The 16,155-nt window shown below is 37.5% G+C and overlaps 1 protein-coding gene and 1 pseudogene across 2 annotated transcripts in view; both read left to right on the top strand.

The window, feature by feature from the left end:
- The window catches only part of KIF13B (kinesin family member 13B), a 209,443-nt gene that overhangs the window by 115,612 nt on the left and 77,676 nt on the right, over positions 1 to 16,155 (top strand). For both annotated transcript variants that reach the window (XM_040467565.1, XM_040467638.1), the window contains 7 exons: positions 458 to 620; positions 3,705 to 3,851; positions 5,234 to 5,383; positions 5,666 to 5,794; positions 11,846 to 12,019; positions 13,900 to 14,057; positions 15,489 to 15,621. In XM_040467565.1, coding sequence (XP_040323499.1) covers positions 458 to 620; positions 3,705 to 3,851; positions 5,234 to 5,383; positions 5,666 to 5,794; positions 11,846 to 12,019; positions 13,900 to 14,057; positions 15,489 to 15,621 — 1,054 coding nt within the window. The remainder of the gene's footprint in view (positions 1 to 457; positions 621 to 3,704; positions 3,852 to 5,233; positions 5,384 to 5,665; positions 5,795 to 11,845; positions 12,020 to 13,899; positions 14,058 to 15,488; positions 15,622 to 16,155) is intronic.
- On the top strand, positions 14,649 to 14,818 carry LOC121040582 (uncharacterized; annotated as a pseudogene).

The raw sequence follows: 16,155 nt of genomic DNA, 5'->3' as shown, positions 1-16,155 counted from the left end.
TTGCAAGTTTGATCTCTATATGGGCTAATTAGCGTTGCACTAAAATGTCTCATCCACGGTTACAGATTGTACTTAACTAACCTCTTGCCATTCCAAGTTTGGTCTGCAGACAGGCAGCATCTCTCTCAGGTGGTGATTGATAGAAGTGTAGCATATCAGGTCCCACCCCAGCACTCATGAGTCAAAATCTTCAGTTTATCAAGACCCCCAGGTGACTTGTATACACAGTCAAGTGAGCACTGTCCTAATCAACGGCCAGCTTGTTACACGAGCGTGTGCCTGTACGTATAACATAGCCCGGATACAAGCGCATGCATGGGTCGGTGTCAGTAATGTATTCCCTGTGTGCAAAAGGCAGTTGTAAAGCTTGGTTCGCAGATTGGCATTTGTGTATTATGTAGTACATAATATTCTGATGTGCTGCTTGACGGTTATCCCCCCCCCTTTTTTTTTAAAGAGAAGCAACACTGAATAACAGCCTGATGAGGCTGAGGGAACAAATTGTTAAAGCCAATCTGTTGGTGAGAGAAGCTAGTTACATTGCAGAGGAACTGGATAAAAGAACAGAGTATAAAGTAACCCTGCAGATTCCAGCCTCCAGCCTGGATGCCAACAGGAAGGTGAGGTTGCCATTCATGGAAGAGGCAAAGATGTCATTGGGGACATTGTCTATTTCACCAGTGTTATTAAACACCAGTGGATTTGCCTTCTCCCCACCTGTACTTTCTGCAGTCTGTATCCTTTTGTACTTGCTCTCCGCTCTCCAGTAGAGTGTATTTGCTTTTAATTCTCTGCCTCTGTGCATATATGTCCTTTGTCCACAAGAATATCCTCTCCACCTCCACCCACCACACTCTACCAATTTATTTCCCTCAACTCCCTTTCTTCCAGTTTGTTTAAATGATTTCTGAAAAGTCTTTCCTGATGAATCTTCTGAAAGTGGTGTTTCCCTTCATTTTGTTACCACTCTACAACCCTCCTCCCTTAACGTACCTGTTTATTTTACATAAACCATGTTATTTCCACTTGCTAACAGATTGCTCTGCAAAACTGTTTATTAGTTGTCTCATGTGTGTATTCATGGTCACAAATTTTTGTGGTATAATGTAATAAGCTTAATAAAATATAGAGGGAAGTTCCCATCAGAGTTTTCTATCCTTGCCATTCAGGTGTTTTCTTTGTTATTTTGGTTCTTTTCTAGCTCTCAATCATGTTCATATGTAATTTTTATGATAGAATGTTATATTCAGAAAAATATTTTGAGGGTCTGTGTGCTTTGTTTCCCCTACAGTATTTGACACAGCAGAGGTTTAATGAATCCTTCTTGGGTGTTCTAATTTGATAGCAAGGACCACATCTGTCTTTTTCTTGTGGCATCACAACATCAAGGTCAATGATTCCACAGAATAGATATTTGGCAAATGTGATACTTAATGTTTTTAGTAATATAGGTATTGTGGATGTGATACATTCATTGCTTTATGGAGACTTGCATTTTTTTAAAAAAATTATTTATTTAAGAGAGAGCATGCACACGCACATACAAGGGAGGGGCAGAGAGAGAGAGAGGGAGAGAGAATCCCAAACAGGCTGCATGCGGTCAGCACAGAGCCCGACATGGGGCTCTAACTCACAAACCGTGAGATCATGACCTGAGCTGAAATCAAGAGTTGGACACTTAACTGACTGAGACACCCAGGTGCCCTGAGACTTGTCTTTTGGTATATATTCTGTGAACTTAGAACTTTATTTTGCTTGTTGGCATCTGTAGGGCAAACCATGGGTGCAGTGGGACTCAGACAAAAAGCAGTAGAGGAAAGCTAATCTTGGGCAGAAGGTATAGGGCTTATATTCTTCTAGAAGACTGAGCAGAGCAAGGTCTTTTTCCATTCTGTAGTGTTTGAGTTGGAAAAACAGAAACAGAAACATTTTTCCCCCATTAAGCATGACTCTCTGTAGCTTTTTCTGTGTATCCTGGCTTGGACCTTGTTGGAAAGATCAACCCTGTCTCCAGGCAGCCAGGTCAACACCTAGAAGTGATGCAGGTCATTTTGGGCATCCCTCTCTCCCAGACACCTGGGAGTATGTTCATGGGGTATGTGATGGCCGGTAGAGATGATGCACATTGCTGGTGTTGAAGCAGCCATCGTTAACAGACGGCTACTAATGTACACTGCTATCATAGATTTACTAGATTAGTATTTTCAGATTTCACCTGGAGAGATGAGCTTGACAAGAAAGTATTTCTTAAGTAGAGAGTCTCCTTAACTCAGGCTGGGCCTTAACTCTTTTATCCAACAAAATCTTTTGGTTTTGGTACTTGAAAACTCTTTATTTCACTTAATGTCGTGTCCATGCTGTGCACACCGTTACTTGTTCTGGTCTTACTCCTGACCTTGTACTCGCCTCTTTCTGGTGATTTTGGTGAGAGGCAGAAATTTCTTTTTTTTTTTTTTTTTTCTTTTTTCCAATGCTTATTGTAATTGCAGGAGGGCCAAGTCTTGATGCTTCAGCATATTGCTGGTTGCCATTTCCTCCTGGTTCTAGCATTCTCTGCCTGTAGTACCACTCTCTGCAGATCACTGATGAGCTTTTTGTATTGATTCCCTGGTTGGCTGAGTATTAGGTAGGGGAGTCTTTATAATATGAGAGAATGGTAATTTTTGAGCTTCAGAATTCTAAAATCTTTGTTTCATCATGTAAATTCTGTTTCTTTGAAAATGATTATACGTGGGATGTTAAAGTAACATGGGTGTATTCACAGTCCCCTAAAGTTCCGAGTAGACATATCCAAACAGTTGGTAAATTATCTGGTGACTCTAAATTGATGAGTAACTGATAGATACGTCTCTCTGGGGGAGATTCACAGGGGTATTTTTATTTTCTACTTTGTGGTTTTAAAAACTTTTTCTATATTAAAAACACATTGCTTTTTTAAGCTGGAAAAACTTCATTAAATTCTAGGTTTTTTTCTGGTGAGATTCATATAACATAAAATTAACCATTTTAAAGCAAACAGTTCAGTGGCCTCTAGTGCATTCACTGTGTTGTGTGACCAGCATCTCTATCTAGTTCTATACTGTTCTTTTAAATTCTAAATTTTAAATTCAAGCTATGTGTATTTTTACGTTGGTGTCATTTGTTGCCTCCAAATGGGTAAATGGGATTCTTTTCATGGTTTGCTCTTTTAAACATTTTGTGTTTTGTACCACATTAACATACTACCCATTCAAAAAGATATTTAAATTCAAACTTGAAAGTAAAAGATCATTTCTTGGCTCTCCATCCCAGCAAACTTTCCCTTCACATTCAATGCTTATGACTCTTTTTCTACCCACTGGGACTCTGATCATATGATGGTCTGAATAAAACATTTTTAATATCCAATTAAACATGATTTAGTCTGTTAGGTTTTAGATTTAAATTTATATCCCATTTACTATATGAATAATATACTATGTAAATTTACTTTGTAAATTACATCTAATTTATATACTTAAATTTAAATTTTGATCGCCATTGAATATAATGGCATCATATTAAGCTTGTAAGGTTTCTGGGAAGTTTTGCAGTGAACTGAATAGAGGATGATAGCAGCTTTAGTTTGGGTTGATGACATTTGACTGGTGGGTAGAGAACGGTCAGGGTTGACTTCCGTGATGGATATCTTTGTGTTTCACATGGTCACTCTTACTGTTTTACAGCGAGGCTCTCTTCTTAGTGAGCCTGCAATCCAGGTGAGAAGAAAAGGAAAAGGAAAACAGATTTGGTCTTTAGAAAAACTGGACAACAGATTGCTGGATATGAGAGACCTTTATCAGGAGTGGAAGGAGTGTGAAGAAGATACTCCAGTAAGTTATCTGAGAAAAAGGACTTAACCAGTAGTCATAGAAAGAATCACGCAGGAAGGAGCCTAACCATTTTAGGGAAGAATTGTTCATTTTTCTAAAATAGTAATCCTGTTTCTAGAATAATACTTATTTTAACCTTCTAAATTGTTTTGCTAATCAAGAATCTTCTTTCCTCTCCTCATTGTATGTTCTCTGGATTACTTGTAGAATCTTCTACATTCCATTCTGACATCTGTAGTTGTCATGTGTGTCTGGTCCTGTGCAGGACTGTGAATTTACTTAGGACAGAGACCAGGCCTTATTATCTCTCTTCCCACTTCTCCACACATTTAACCTTGCAAATAGTATCCTGTAGTATCACTTTTTTGAGTACAGCATCAGTGGTACCTTAATATTTATACCATTAAGAGCAGATTTTGAAGGTGTTTTGATCTTAAAATGGGTGATGTAGAGCTGTACTCTGGAACTTTCTCCTCAAGTTGCAGGTTTTCCCATTTAGGTCGGCCATGTACTTGTGCATATTTAAAACAGAAATACATGTTATGCATATTTATACAACTTTCAACACTGTTTGAAAGTTTCCTCAGAGTTGTTTACTTCCTTAGCATCTTGTTTTTAAAAATAAATGTTTATTTTTCCAGATTGTCATAAAAAATGACTTTATAGTTAGATGACATTTTTTCTTAAATTTTTTTTCTTTTCTTCTGTATTTCTCTTGTATGTCAGCCTAGAAATAAAACAACATTAACAAATTACAAAAAAGCAAACCACTCTTGCATATGGGGTCAGCTCTCGTTAAGCAGCACCATTATCTTATGGTTTGGCAGGAACAAGTGGAATAGATATGAATGACAACTGAAGAGCACTTTTGTACACTCGACTTCTTTTTCTAGCCAATATGTGTCCTCTATTTTCATGGCAAGATTTCCACATAAAGGAGAAGAAATAAAGTAATGATATACTGAGATGGCTCTGTCATGGGTGAAGGATGCTGATCCCCATTCTGATGGGGATGAGGAAGAGGGAGTGGGTGTGACCCAGTGTTGTACTTAAGCTGAGTTTGATCACTTTCTTACTGGCCATGAAAAGGTGGTAGTAGGTTGAATTAATTTGTTTTAAATTTTTTTTGAATGTCTGTTTAGTTTTGAGAGAGAGAGAGCATGAGCGGAGGAGGAACAGAGAGAGAGGGAGGCACAGAATCCGAAGCAGGCTCCAGGCTCCAAGCTGTCAGCACAGAGCCCGACGCAGGGCTCGAACTCACGAGCTATGAGATCATGACCTGAGCCAAAGTCGGACGCTCAACTGACTGAGCCACCCAGCCTCCCTGAATTAATTTGTTTTAAGTGATTTCTGAAGTTGCGATGTTCCAAATCTCTTTAAAGGTCATACGGTCCTACTTCAAGCGTGCTGATCCATTCTATGATGAACAGGAAAATCACAGTCTCATTGGGGTGGCGAATGTCTTCCTCGAGTCCCTCTTCTATGATGTGAAGTTACAGTATGCTGTTCCAATTGTCAACCAGAAAGGAGAGGTTAGTTTTCTCTTTTTGCCTTATACCCTGCAGAGAAAAGTTTAGGAAACATTACAGTGGTGGTAGTACATTGTTGTGACTCTTTTTCATCAATAATAAGTGTTATTTATGTGTATTATTATTACCTGTGTTTCCATCTGCTTGGTGGTGATTATTCCAAGTACTTTGAGGAAAAGTAACTGTTAGAACCTACACTTCTAAATTCTAATTTACCATTAACCCAACCACCTGACTCTAAAATGGGAGAAATAACAAAATCCCATTTTTCTTCTCTTGTTATAGGTGGCAGGTCGGCTGCATGTAGAGGTGATGCGAATCAGTGGTGACATTGGGGAAAGGATTGCTGGAGGTGATGACACCACAGATCTCTCCTGTGATAAGGAAACCCAGGAGAATAGACTTGTGTGCATGGTAAGTCCCAGTTTCATTTAGAAGTAATGGAAGTGTGGTGGATTTTGAGGATTGTGGGTAGTTAGACAATAAATACTGTGTTCTCTTTTGAATTTTGAAATACCTGTCTCTAAAGAAATCTTTAGTATTGGTATTCTGGAGACCATATTTCATCATATATACTGATTTACCAGTTAGGTACTTCTACTACCTTACTCTTTGAAGTTTCAGATAAGTCACCTCTTTTTCCGGGACATTCTGCTCCAAAGTTATATGGATTTATGTTTATGTGAACTTCTCTGTAGAGAAACAAAGTTTTTTTCACATGAATTTCTTCCTCCTATTGGACCTCTTGACTTCTGCTGATGCTAGAGATTTACTCCAGTCTTGGTTCTGCTCCTAAGCTCCTATTATATAGAAGTCACTCTTCACGTGTTTTTCCATGTGTTTTTTGTTCCCCTTACCCATGTGCTCATCCCAAACTCTGCTCTTTCTGGTCTTTCCATGCATACAATTCAAGAGTATTTTTGAGTGATATCTATTAGACATTGTACTGAGAACATAAAGATGAATAAGACAGGATTTCTGCTGTCAAGGAGCAACCTGTGTAGTTTCTGTTTATGTGGAGGGGGACACACAAGAATCCAATATCGTGTGACCCAAGTGCTCTGAGAGAGGTTGAAAGAGTTGCTCTGGGACATAGAGGAGAGGTAATTAATTCAGAGAGTAAAGTCTGAGGAAAATTTCTGGAAGTGAGACTCAGAGTGAACTTGAAGTGGGGGGGGGGGGGGGGGGAAGCACGTGATATAAACCTCTTTCTCCATAGGGTACTGTCGTATTTTCATGGGTAATAGCTAGGTAGATCTTTTTTTTTTTTTTTCAACGTTTATTTATTTTTGGGATAGAGAGAGACAGAGCATGAACGGGGGAGGGGCAGAGGGAGAGGGAGACACAGAATGGGAAACAGGCTCCAGGCTCTGAGCCATCAGCCCAGAGCCTGACGCGGGGCTCGAACTCACGGACCGCGAGATCGTGACCTGGCTGAAGTCGGACGCTTAACCGACTGCGCCACCCAGGCGCCCCTATAGCTAGGTAGATCTTAAGTAGGTCATTACATTCCTGAACTCCTACCCAATTGGTGTAGTTAGTGCCACCTCTGTCACTCATTAGGACAATGAAAAAACTCTTACACATTTCCAAACAGTGTGTTGATCCACTGTGCCATTGGTTGAGAATCTCTGTAGGACCCAGTTAAAAGGGTTTTTGAGGAAGAGAAATCCACAAGGATCATAGGACCAGTGTATGAGTGAGAAGAAGGCCATTAAAAGGTGAAATGAAGGAAGCCTAAACTTAACTTGTATTTCATAATCCATCCTTAGTCCAGTTCCGTGTCTCAGTAAATATTGGAGTTAATACTGAAATACTAAATTGGAATACTAAACACTGAAATACTAAATACTAAAATTGGAGTTAATACTGAAAAGAGTAAGTGAGGCATTTGCTGCAAGCTATGGGGAAGCTACTACAGCTGTTAAAGATGTGCTCCTTTCTATGGGTCTTTGTATGTATTAAGAAGGCCTCGGATGTTTAAGTCAGGTGCTTCAGAATGTAGGGGAAAATTCTTAATTCACTAAAAGGTTAATCCTTACTGTATTATTCTTGATTCTAGAACATTTTCTCTAAGGTTGTATGATTATCAAAGGTGGAGACATAGACTTGATGACTCCATAATGGCTCCTTTTAAAAGTGATGGACTAGTAAATGCAACTATGTAAAAGTTTACCATTAGTAAGGTACCATACACAGATACAGTTTCATTTGAGAAAGTCAGAACTGAAAAAAAAAGTAGTATATAGTGGGTAACATAAGCTTTAAAAAAAAAAAGAATTTAAAATATTTTCAGATTTTTTTTAATGGAAGATATCAAACATATAAAGAAGTAGTGAGAAAAATGTTATTGATCCCTATTTACCCTCCCTCCACATTATCAACTCATGGTCAATCATGTCTGACTCATACACCCAAGCTGCTCTGTGCTGTCTGTTTCCCCTGGATTATTTTGAAGCTATTCCAGACATCATATTTCATCTGTAATAGTTTAGTATATATCTCCAAAAGAAGAGTACTTAAAAAAATAACTATTATACCATAATCTAAAATTAATACTTTCTTAATATCATGATTTACCCAGTTTCCTTGATTGGCTTGTGTGATGTGTCACTTAAATCTTAATCTTTAGATTTAGATCTGAATCTAAAGTGTCACTGGCCTTGTGCTGGCTTGCTTCCTCTCTTGTTATCTCCTCTCTCTCTTACCCCATAGTTTCTTTATTGTAGAAACTGACTTACTGGTCTTGTATTATCTCATAATCTAGATTTTGCTGATTGGTATTATTGAATGTGTTAAACTGGTAGTTAGATATGAAGGTGATAATATGGGGAAGGGGAGTAGCAAGGGCATTTTATAGGTGTTGGTGTGTTCTTCCATCCGCAGTCATATTATGTCTGGTTTTCTTCTGGAGATGTTAGCAATTACTGATGATATTACCTAGATATTTCATTAGGAGTTAGAAAAGAATGATACTATAATTCTATCACCATTTGTTAGCTAGAATTCTTCTCTAGATTCTTGGGAGGGAAGCAAACCATAAGAGATGCTTAAATACAGGGAACAAACTGAGGGTTGATGGGGGCATTGGGGGAGAGGGGAAAATGTGTGATGGGCATAGAGGAGAGCACTTGATGAGATGAGCACTGGGTGTTGTATATAAGTGAAGACGGGAATCTACCCCCAAAACCAAGAGCACACTGTGCACACTGTATGTTAGCTAATTTGACAATAAATTATATTAAAAAAATAGAACTCTTCTCTAGATTCTAGAGAGAATCTTCCTATTATATCAGCTATTTTGTTCTTCAGGGATACAATTTGTATAGGAAAGGCAGGGTAAATGTTGCATTCTTTTCTCCTTTTTTTAAAAAACTAATTTTCAGGGCGCCTGGGTGGCTCATTCGGTTGAGCGACCGTCTTTGGCACAGGTCCTGATCTCACGGTTTGTGAGTTCAAGCCCCATGTCGGGCTCTGTGCTGACGGCTCAGAGCCTGGAGCCTGCTTCCGATTCTGTGTCTCCCTCTCTCTCTCTGCCCCTCCCCCACTCATGCTCTGTAGAGACAGAGCTCTGTCTCAGAAATAAATAAACATTGAAAAAAAAATGTTAAACTAATTTTCAAAATAATTAATTGGTTTTCCTACAAACTTACAAAAGTGGCCAGTGAGGTGTTTGTTGTTTTTTTTTTTTTTTTTTTTTTTCGGCCAAATGTTATTGTGAACTCTTTGATTTAAAAATATTTGATGTGTTTTGATCCATTGTATTTATTACCTATATTGAAGCTCAAATTATCCCATCTTTGGCCTGTGGGCTCCTCTTCAGTTGTCTCTTGAGTCCTTTTGACACAAACGTAACCCTCATGGACTATGCTACAAGCTTTCTTGCTTCCTGGTATGATGAATATTCTAGTTTCATTCTGGACATTTCCTCTCCCAGAACTAGAATCAGCTATGTCTCCAAGGAACCTAGTTCCTTTCAGTGGAAAGTGTTTTTTAGAGACCATATTCTAAGCATATAATAGTCTTTTGTGTAAAATGAGGAAGACAGACTATATGACAATAAAATATTGGTGGGAAAAACAAATCATTCTGGGACACTTAACAATAATAGGTATCGCCAGCTTATAACAGCAGTCTAGATTTATTTTTCTATGATGAAAGATAAGTGTGCACATATTCACATATTGATGTTTTCAATTACATTAAATTAAATTAGTGTATTTTAAAACCCCAAACAACATGTCTTCTGACATTCCTGGGCTTTATAATGAACAGTGGCAAGTCGAAATCTGTGGTATTCTGACACCTTGTGGTGATTTTGATTTCTGTATGTAGAAACTTAAAAAGCAAAAAAACCCAAAAACTATGTTCTGGATGCAAGATATTCCTCATTCCTGGTATTCTTCGTTCCTGGCAGTCTTATTCCTGATAAGTTGCCTGTAGGATATAGTTCAGCATATGAAATCTTTTTAATTTATTTCAACCTTAAAATTGAGATTGATTTCTAAGGGAAAAAAATTGGCTTTCCGATGGAATTTAATCACAAAGAATAGTATCAAACATCTGTCCACTCAGTGCTTTGATGTGTTTTCATTTCATTCCATTAATATGGTCAGTACTCAGGCCAGTATCATTAGGTAGCTGTCCTGTTTCACATAGGAGAAGTCTCAGCCTGAGAAAACCAAGAATTTAATCTGTTCAAAAGCAGAAGCTAACATGTGACAGAGATTTTTATTTAGATTTATGTTCTACAGAAATCTTGTAATCTTCTCAAACACCATATTGTCTCACCTTAAAGAATATAATAAAAAAATTTTAAACACTTAGTGAAAAAGCGATGGTTTTTTAAATTTAACAAAAAATTAATTGCCAAACGCTGATTGCTCTATTGGGTTTAGACGAATAAAATGCATTAGTCAATCTGTCTTTTTTGTAGCCTATCAGGGGAATTGCTATCTGAATGTCTCAAAATCTTGTTGCCATTGTAGGGAATAATGAATAATAATGGAGTTCTCCACCATTGCTTACCCCTTATGTACCTGGTATAGGAGAAAATAGTCCTCTACTTTGCATGATATTCTGTCTTATTATTGCTTCCTGAAATGTTAAGATGATTACATTTGTGGTTGCTGAACTATACCAACTTCAGCCACATATTCAAGTTTATTTTTATTAAATTTATTTACTGGGGACACAGTACATCATACAACATGCAGGAAGTGACTAAGTGAAAAACATAATAAATAATCAATGCTCAGTCATGAAAGTCAGCCCCTAATCAATTATAAAATCAAAATTTAGTTTTGCTCAATTAATTTTAGAATTGAATTTCTGTCATAGCTGGAGGAGTTTTAGAATGTCACAACTTATCACAAAAATTCTAACTTAAAAATCAACTTGACACTGCCTGCCAAAAGAAATATTTAGAATATTTGACTGTTTTAAAATCCATTATGGGCATTTATTCTTGGCACATTTGGGTTTAATTAGACATACATTTCTTTCTTTCTTTTCTTTTCTTTTCTTTTTTCTTTTCTCTTTTTTCTTCTCTTCTCTTTTCTTTCTTTTATAGTAGGCTTCATACACAGTGCAGAGCCCAACACAGGGATTGAACTCATGACCCTGAGACCAAGACCTGAGCTGAGATCAAGAGTTGGACATTTAACTGGCCAAGCCACTCAGGCACTCCTGATTAGACATATATTTCTAATTGCATGTTGTTATCACAAAGCCCTGCACTCCTACAGTCCAGGGTGCATTTCCTTTGATTCATCTCTTCCCTGAATCTGTGTGGAGGAGGCATTCAGTAAGAGTTGGTACAGAGATGGTCAGCATTCACCATCTTTAATCTCCATTTATCCCTTCAGATCTTCAAAGTATACATTCCCAAGGCGTTTTAAATTTTCCAGAAAATCCTCTAGTAGCATATAATATTCTACTCAAGAACCTTATTCTTTCTTATTCTTTAAAATATCAAATAAATGTTTTTCGCCCTTTACTGAATATTCCTTATTGTCATGGATGCTGATTTCTTTCTTCATAAATCATTCTTAACACTCTTATGTTCTTATGACACATCCATAGTTAGCCAAATTCATATCATTGAATGGTGTTGATGTTGAGAACCTTCTTTTTCTCAGTTAATTATAATTAATAATAATAATATGATGATGATGATGAGATTGATGGTGATGATGATGTAGTTATAAGAAGCTAGAATTGCTCTGTAGATACTTGAAAACATCCAAGTTAAGGTTGTGTTACTCTCTTGTCAACCTCTCACTAAATGTAATAGTTGTCGTCACCTTTTCACAGATGCAGAAATACAGTCCCCAAGTGAATGGGATTTGGTCAACAAAAACCAATAGTTGGTGACAGAGTCAAGACTGGGGTCCATCTCTAACTTAGAGTACTTGTTGCACCTTTTCTGAGTTAAAAACAAATAGAGCCTTCCTTTTCCTTCAGGTTAAAATACTTCAAGCCACTGGCTTGCCACAGCATCTGTCCCACTTTGTGTTCTGCAAATACAACTTCTGGGACCAACAGGAGCCAGTAATTGTTGCACCTGAAGTTGATACCTCCTCCTCCTCTCCTGTCAGCAAGGAGCCTCAATGCATGGTTGTCTTTGATCACTGCAATGTAAGTTTGTTTTCCAGACTCCGTCAGCATTTAAATACTTAGGTAGAAACAAAACTGTAAAGTGAGCAATATTTTGTTGAATAATTTGGTATCAATATATATCTTTTTAAAAAATTTTTTTTTATTTTGAGAGAGAGAGAGCTTGCAAGCAGGGAAAGGGCAGAGGGAGAGGGAGAGAGTCCTAAGCAGGCTCCATACTCAGCAGGGAGCCCTACTCAAGGCTTAATCTCACGACCATGAGATCATGTCCTGAGCTGAAATCAAAAGTCGGATGCTTAACTGATTGAGCCACCCAGGTGCTTCTTCCTTACAGTTTTCTTAATAACATTTCTTTTCCATAGCTTACTTTATTGTAAGAATACAGTATAGGATATACATAACATACAAAATCTGTGTTTATCAACTGTTTAGGGGTGCCTGGGTGTCTCATTCAGTTAAGTGTCCAACTTTGGCTCAGGTCATGATCTCATGGCTCGTGAGTTCAAGCCCCGCTTTGGGCTCTGTGCTGACAGCTGAGAGGCTAGAGCCTGCTTCAGATTCTGTGTCTCTCTCTGTCTCTGCCCCTCTCCTGCTCGCACTCTGTCTCTCTCTCAAAAATAAATAAACATTAAAAAAATTTTAAAAACCTTTATGTTAGTGGTAAGGCTTTCTGGTCAATGGCAGGTTATTAGTAGTTCAGTTTGGGGGGGTGGGAGTCCAAAGTTCTGTGTGGAGTTTTGACTGCACGGGGTTTTGGTAACCCTTGCGTTGTTCACGGGTCGGCCATATATACTCTTCTCAACGGAATCCATGTGTTGAGTTAGAGTACTGGAGAGATTGTCATCTAAAAATTGTAAGAAACTAGTGTTTTTGAGAAAATGAAGATAGAAAAGAGACAATGATGAACTTCATTGAACACCTGATGCCCTGCTAAGCAGTTTATATTATTCTTCATCTGATCTTTACCACTGTTGTATTTGATGATAGTGCTTTTATTGTTTTAGCAGCAGCAGTCAGTTCAGAGAAGTCAGTTTACCTGTGGCGAGTGATTAGAAGAGCCAGGATGGTCAGACTGTTGATTCTGTTTTTCTAGTGAACCACAGTTGATCCATCTCATTTCTTTCAAGAGAGAGGTCTCTTTTTCATCTATTTTAAACATAGAAATACCTTTGTGTGTTAAAGACCAAGAGAGAGAGTGTGGATTTTATGACTTTTTAAAATAAACTATTTTGGAACTTAATAATTATTGCAAAATGCTGTCATATATATCTTATAAAGATGGATAGGTTGGGAGAATTTTTAAAAATTGGGTGATTTTTTTTTTTGCACTGATAATCATTATTTATTCCTGCTCTCCTGTTATTGGAGATAATTGTGTCCTAAAGCTAGAAAAATTGTTATTCTAACACTGTTACCTTATTGCATGTAATAACTTTTATATGAAGACATTGTAGATCATTGTTGGAAATCTTTTTTTTTTTTAAGTAGGGTCCATGCCCAGTGTGGGGTTTGAACTCACAACCCTAAGATCAAGAGTTACATACTCTACCAGCTGAGCCAGCCATGCACCTCTCATTTTTGGAATTCTTAATATAACTATTTATACTTTTAAAATAGCTTCCCAAATATTAATAACAAAATAGAATACAGTGCTGGTCTTTCACAACAGATTTTCAAGGCGAAAAGTTTTTTTTTTTTAAATCAGAGTTACAATTATATTTAAAGTCAAGAACCTTAGACCTTCTGAGCACTCATCATGCATGTTCAAAGATTCTGTTTTAGAACTAAAACATTTTTTTTCCATTTCTCTTCTCCTTAATGGAGTAGATATGTGATGGTGGGTATGAATAATCATAAGGTTATCAGAAAGTATTTCCTCTTTTGTCATTATTTTCTTTTAGGAGTTTTCTGTTAACATTACTGAAGACTTCATTGAGCATCTTTCAGAAGGGGCATTGGCAATTGAAGTATATGGCCATAAGATGAATGATCCTCGGAAAAACCCAGCCCTGTGGGATTTAGGGATTATCCAAGCAAAAACACGTAGTCTTCGGGACAGGTGAATTTTAGATACCATCTGATTCCATTTACAATTTTAAAGAGTTGCTAGAGATTAATACTGCTATTTATAAAGGTAACCCTTTCCTGAACATTACTAGTGTTCCAGGGATAGATGGTATTATTTCCAGGGTATTTAAAGCACAGTTAAACTTCCTTGGAGGAGTGAACTTGAAAGAGTGAAGGAAGAGAAGTTAAATATATAGATAGTTAAGAATAAAGAATGAATGAATTTTTAGAGAATAGTTGCTTAGCATTACTTTTTTTTTTTTTAAGTTTATTTTGAGAGAGACAGAGACAGTACAAGCAGGGGAGGGGCAGAGAGAGAGGTGGGGAGAAAGAGAGAATCCCAAGCAAGCTCCATGCTGCCAGTGCAGAGTCCAATGCAGGACTTGAACCCATCAAACTGTTGAGATCGTGACCTGAGCTGAAACCAAGAGTCAGATGCTTAACAGACTGAGCTACCCAGGCACCCCATTCTGAATTACTTCTAGTTAATCAACTAGAGGGAGAATGGATCATGATATACCTGAGAATTCAGGTTTTACTTATTTTGTCTTTAGCTCAAAGTTCTTTTGAAATTCTATCAGTCATCGCTTCTCAGCCTTTTGGCTAAGATCAAGTGTGAAATGCCATCAGTCATGGAAGGAAGCAGGTTTATTTGTTGACCAGAATTTTAAAAAGAAAAGTTGAAGGGGAATGACTGAAAGAGCATATATTTGTGCTTTTCATTTTATTATAGAAGAGAAGCAGATTTTCTTTTCTTGCATGTAGAAAGTTTTAGCAACTCCTAAACTTAGACATTGAGACTTTTTTCTTGATTCTTTTACTAACCTGAGCAGATACTTGTCACGTTACCAAAGCATATATAGCACTACCTTTATCTATGAAAAGATAATCACTGTACTTGCTTCTGTGCATCTGATTACCATGTTTGGATTTTTGAATAACCACTTTGGAATATATAATCATCATACCTTTTTTTTTTTTTTTTAACGTTTTTTTGTTTTTGAGAGAGAGAGTGTAAGCGGGGGCGGGACAGAGAGAGAGGGAGACACAGAACCCGAAGCAGGCTCCAGGCTCTGAGCTGTCAGCACAGAGCCCGATGCAGGGCTTGAACTCACGAACCATGAGATCATGACCTGAGCTGAAGTCGGAGGCTTAACTGACTGAGCCACCCAGGCACCCCATTATCATACCTTTTAGAATGAATTAAAAGAACTATTTCTAGTTCTGATGTTAAATTTGTTTAATTTTGCTTTTAATTATATGTGCTAGTATGTATTTGTGTATTACTCACTGAATCAGATCATTCTACTGAATTAGTTTGTTTGGAGGTCATTATCATTGCTAGTTGTCATGTGAAGGATCCTAAGCTGTCTGTGCTGAAATTGAGATGTATGAATTTCCAAGAACTTCACGTATTTCCTAGATGGAGTGAAGTCACCAGAAAAGTGGAATTCTGGGTCCAAATCTTGGAACAGAATGAGAATGGTGAATACTGCCCTGTAGAAGTAATTTCTGCAAAGGATGTGCCAACAGGAGGAATCTTTCAACTCCGGCAGGTAACAAAATTGTGAATGTTATCATTCTGAATGTTAACATTAAATTCTTTGGCACCATAAAGCTTAATATTGGATTCCTATTAGCGGAAATGTCATTGATAATGAAATCTAGACTGGCCAAGTCCATTTTTTGTATTAAAATTGTCTCCTACTTCATGTCTATTTTCTTTCATTTAAAAAATTATTGCTGTGTGGGACACCTGGGTGGCTCAGTCAGTTAAGTGTCTGACTTTGGCTGAAGTCATGATCTCACAGTTCGTGGGTTCGAGCCCTGCATCGGATTCTGTGCTGACCACTCAGAGTGTGGAGCCTGCTCTGGATTCTGTGTCTCTGCCCCTCCCCCACTCACACTCTGTCTCTCTCTCAAAAATAAATAAATGTTAAGAAAAAAAATATTGCTATTTATAATACTTTAAAATCAGCACCCGATAGGTTTAGTAAGAAAAAAGATAAGCTTAAAGAACAACTTAGAATTGAATTATGGGCAATAATAGAAACATTAAGCAGCATTAGAATATTTATAAGGACAAGGAG

This window comes from Herpailurus yagouaroundi, unplaced genomic scaffold, assembly GCF_014898765.1.
Source record: "Herpailurus yagouaroundi ecotype Mexico unplaced genomic scaffold, PumYag 28, whole genome shotgun sequence".
Classification (NCBI taxonomy): Eukaryota; Metazoa; Chordata; class Mammalia; order Carnivora; family Felidae; genus Herpailurus; species Herpailurus yagouaroundi.
Note: the sequence above shows the minus strand (reverse complement) of the source record. Positions and strands in the feature narration are given on the sequence as shown.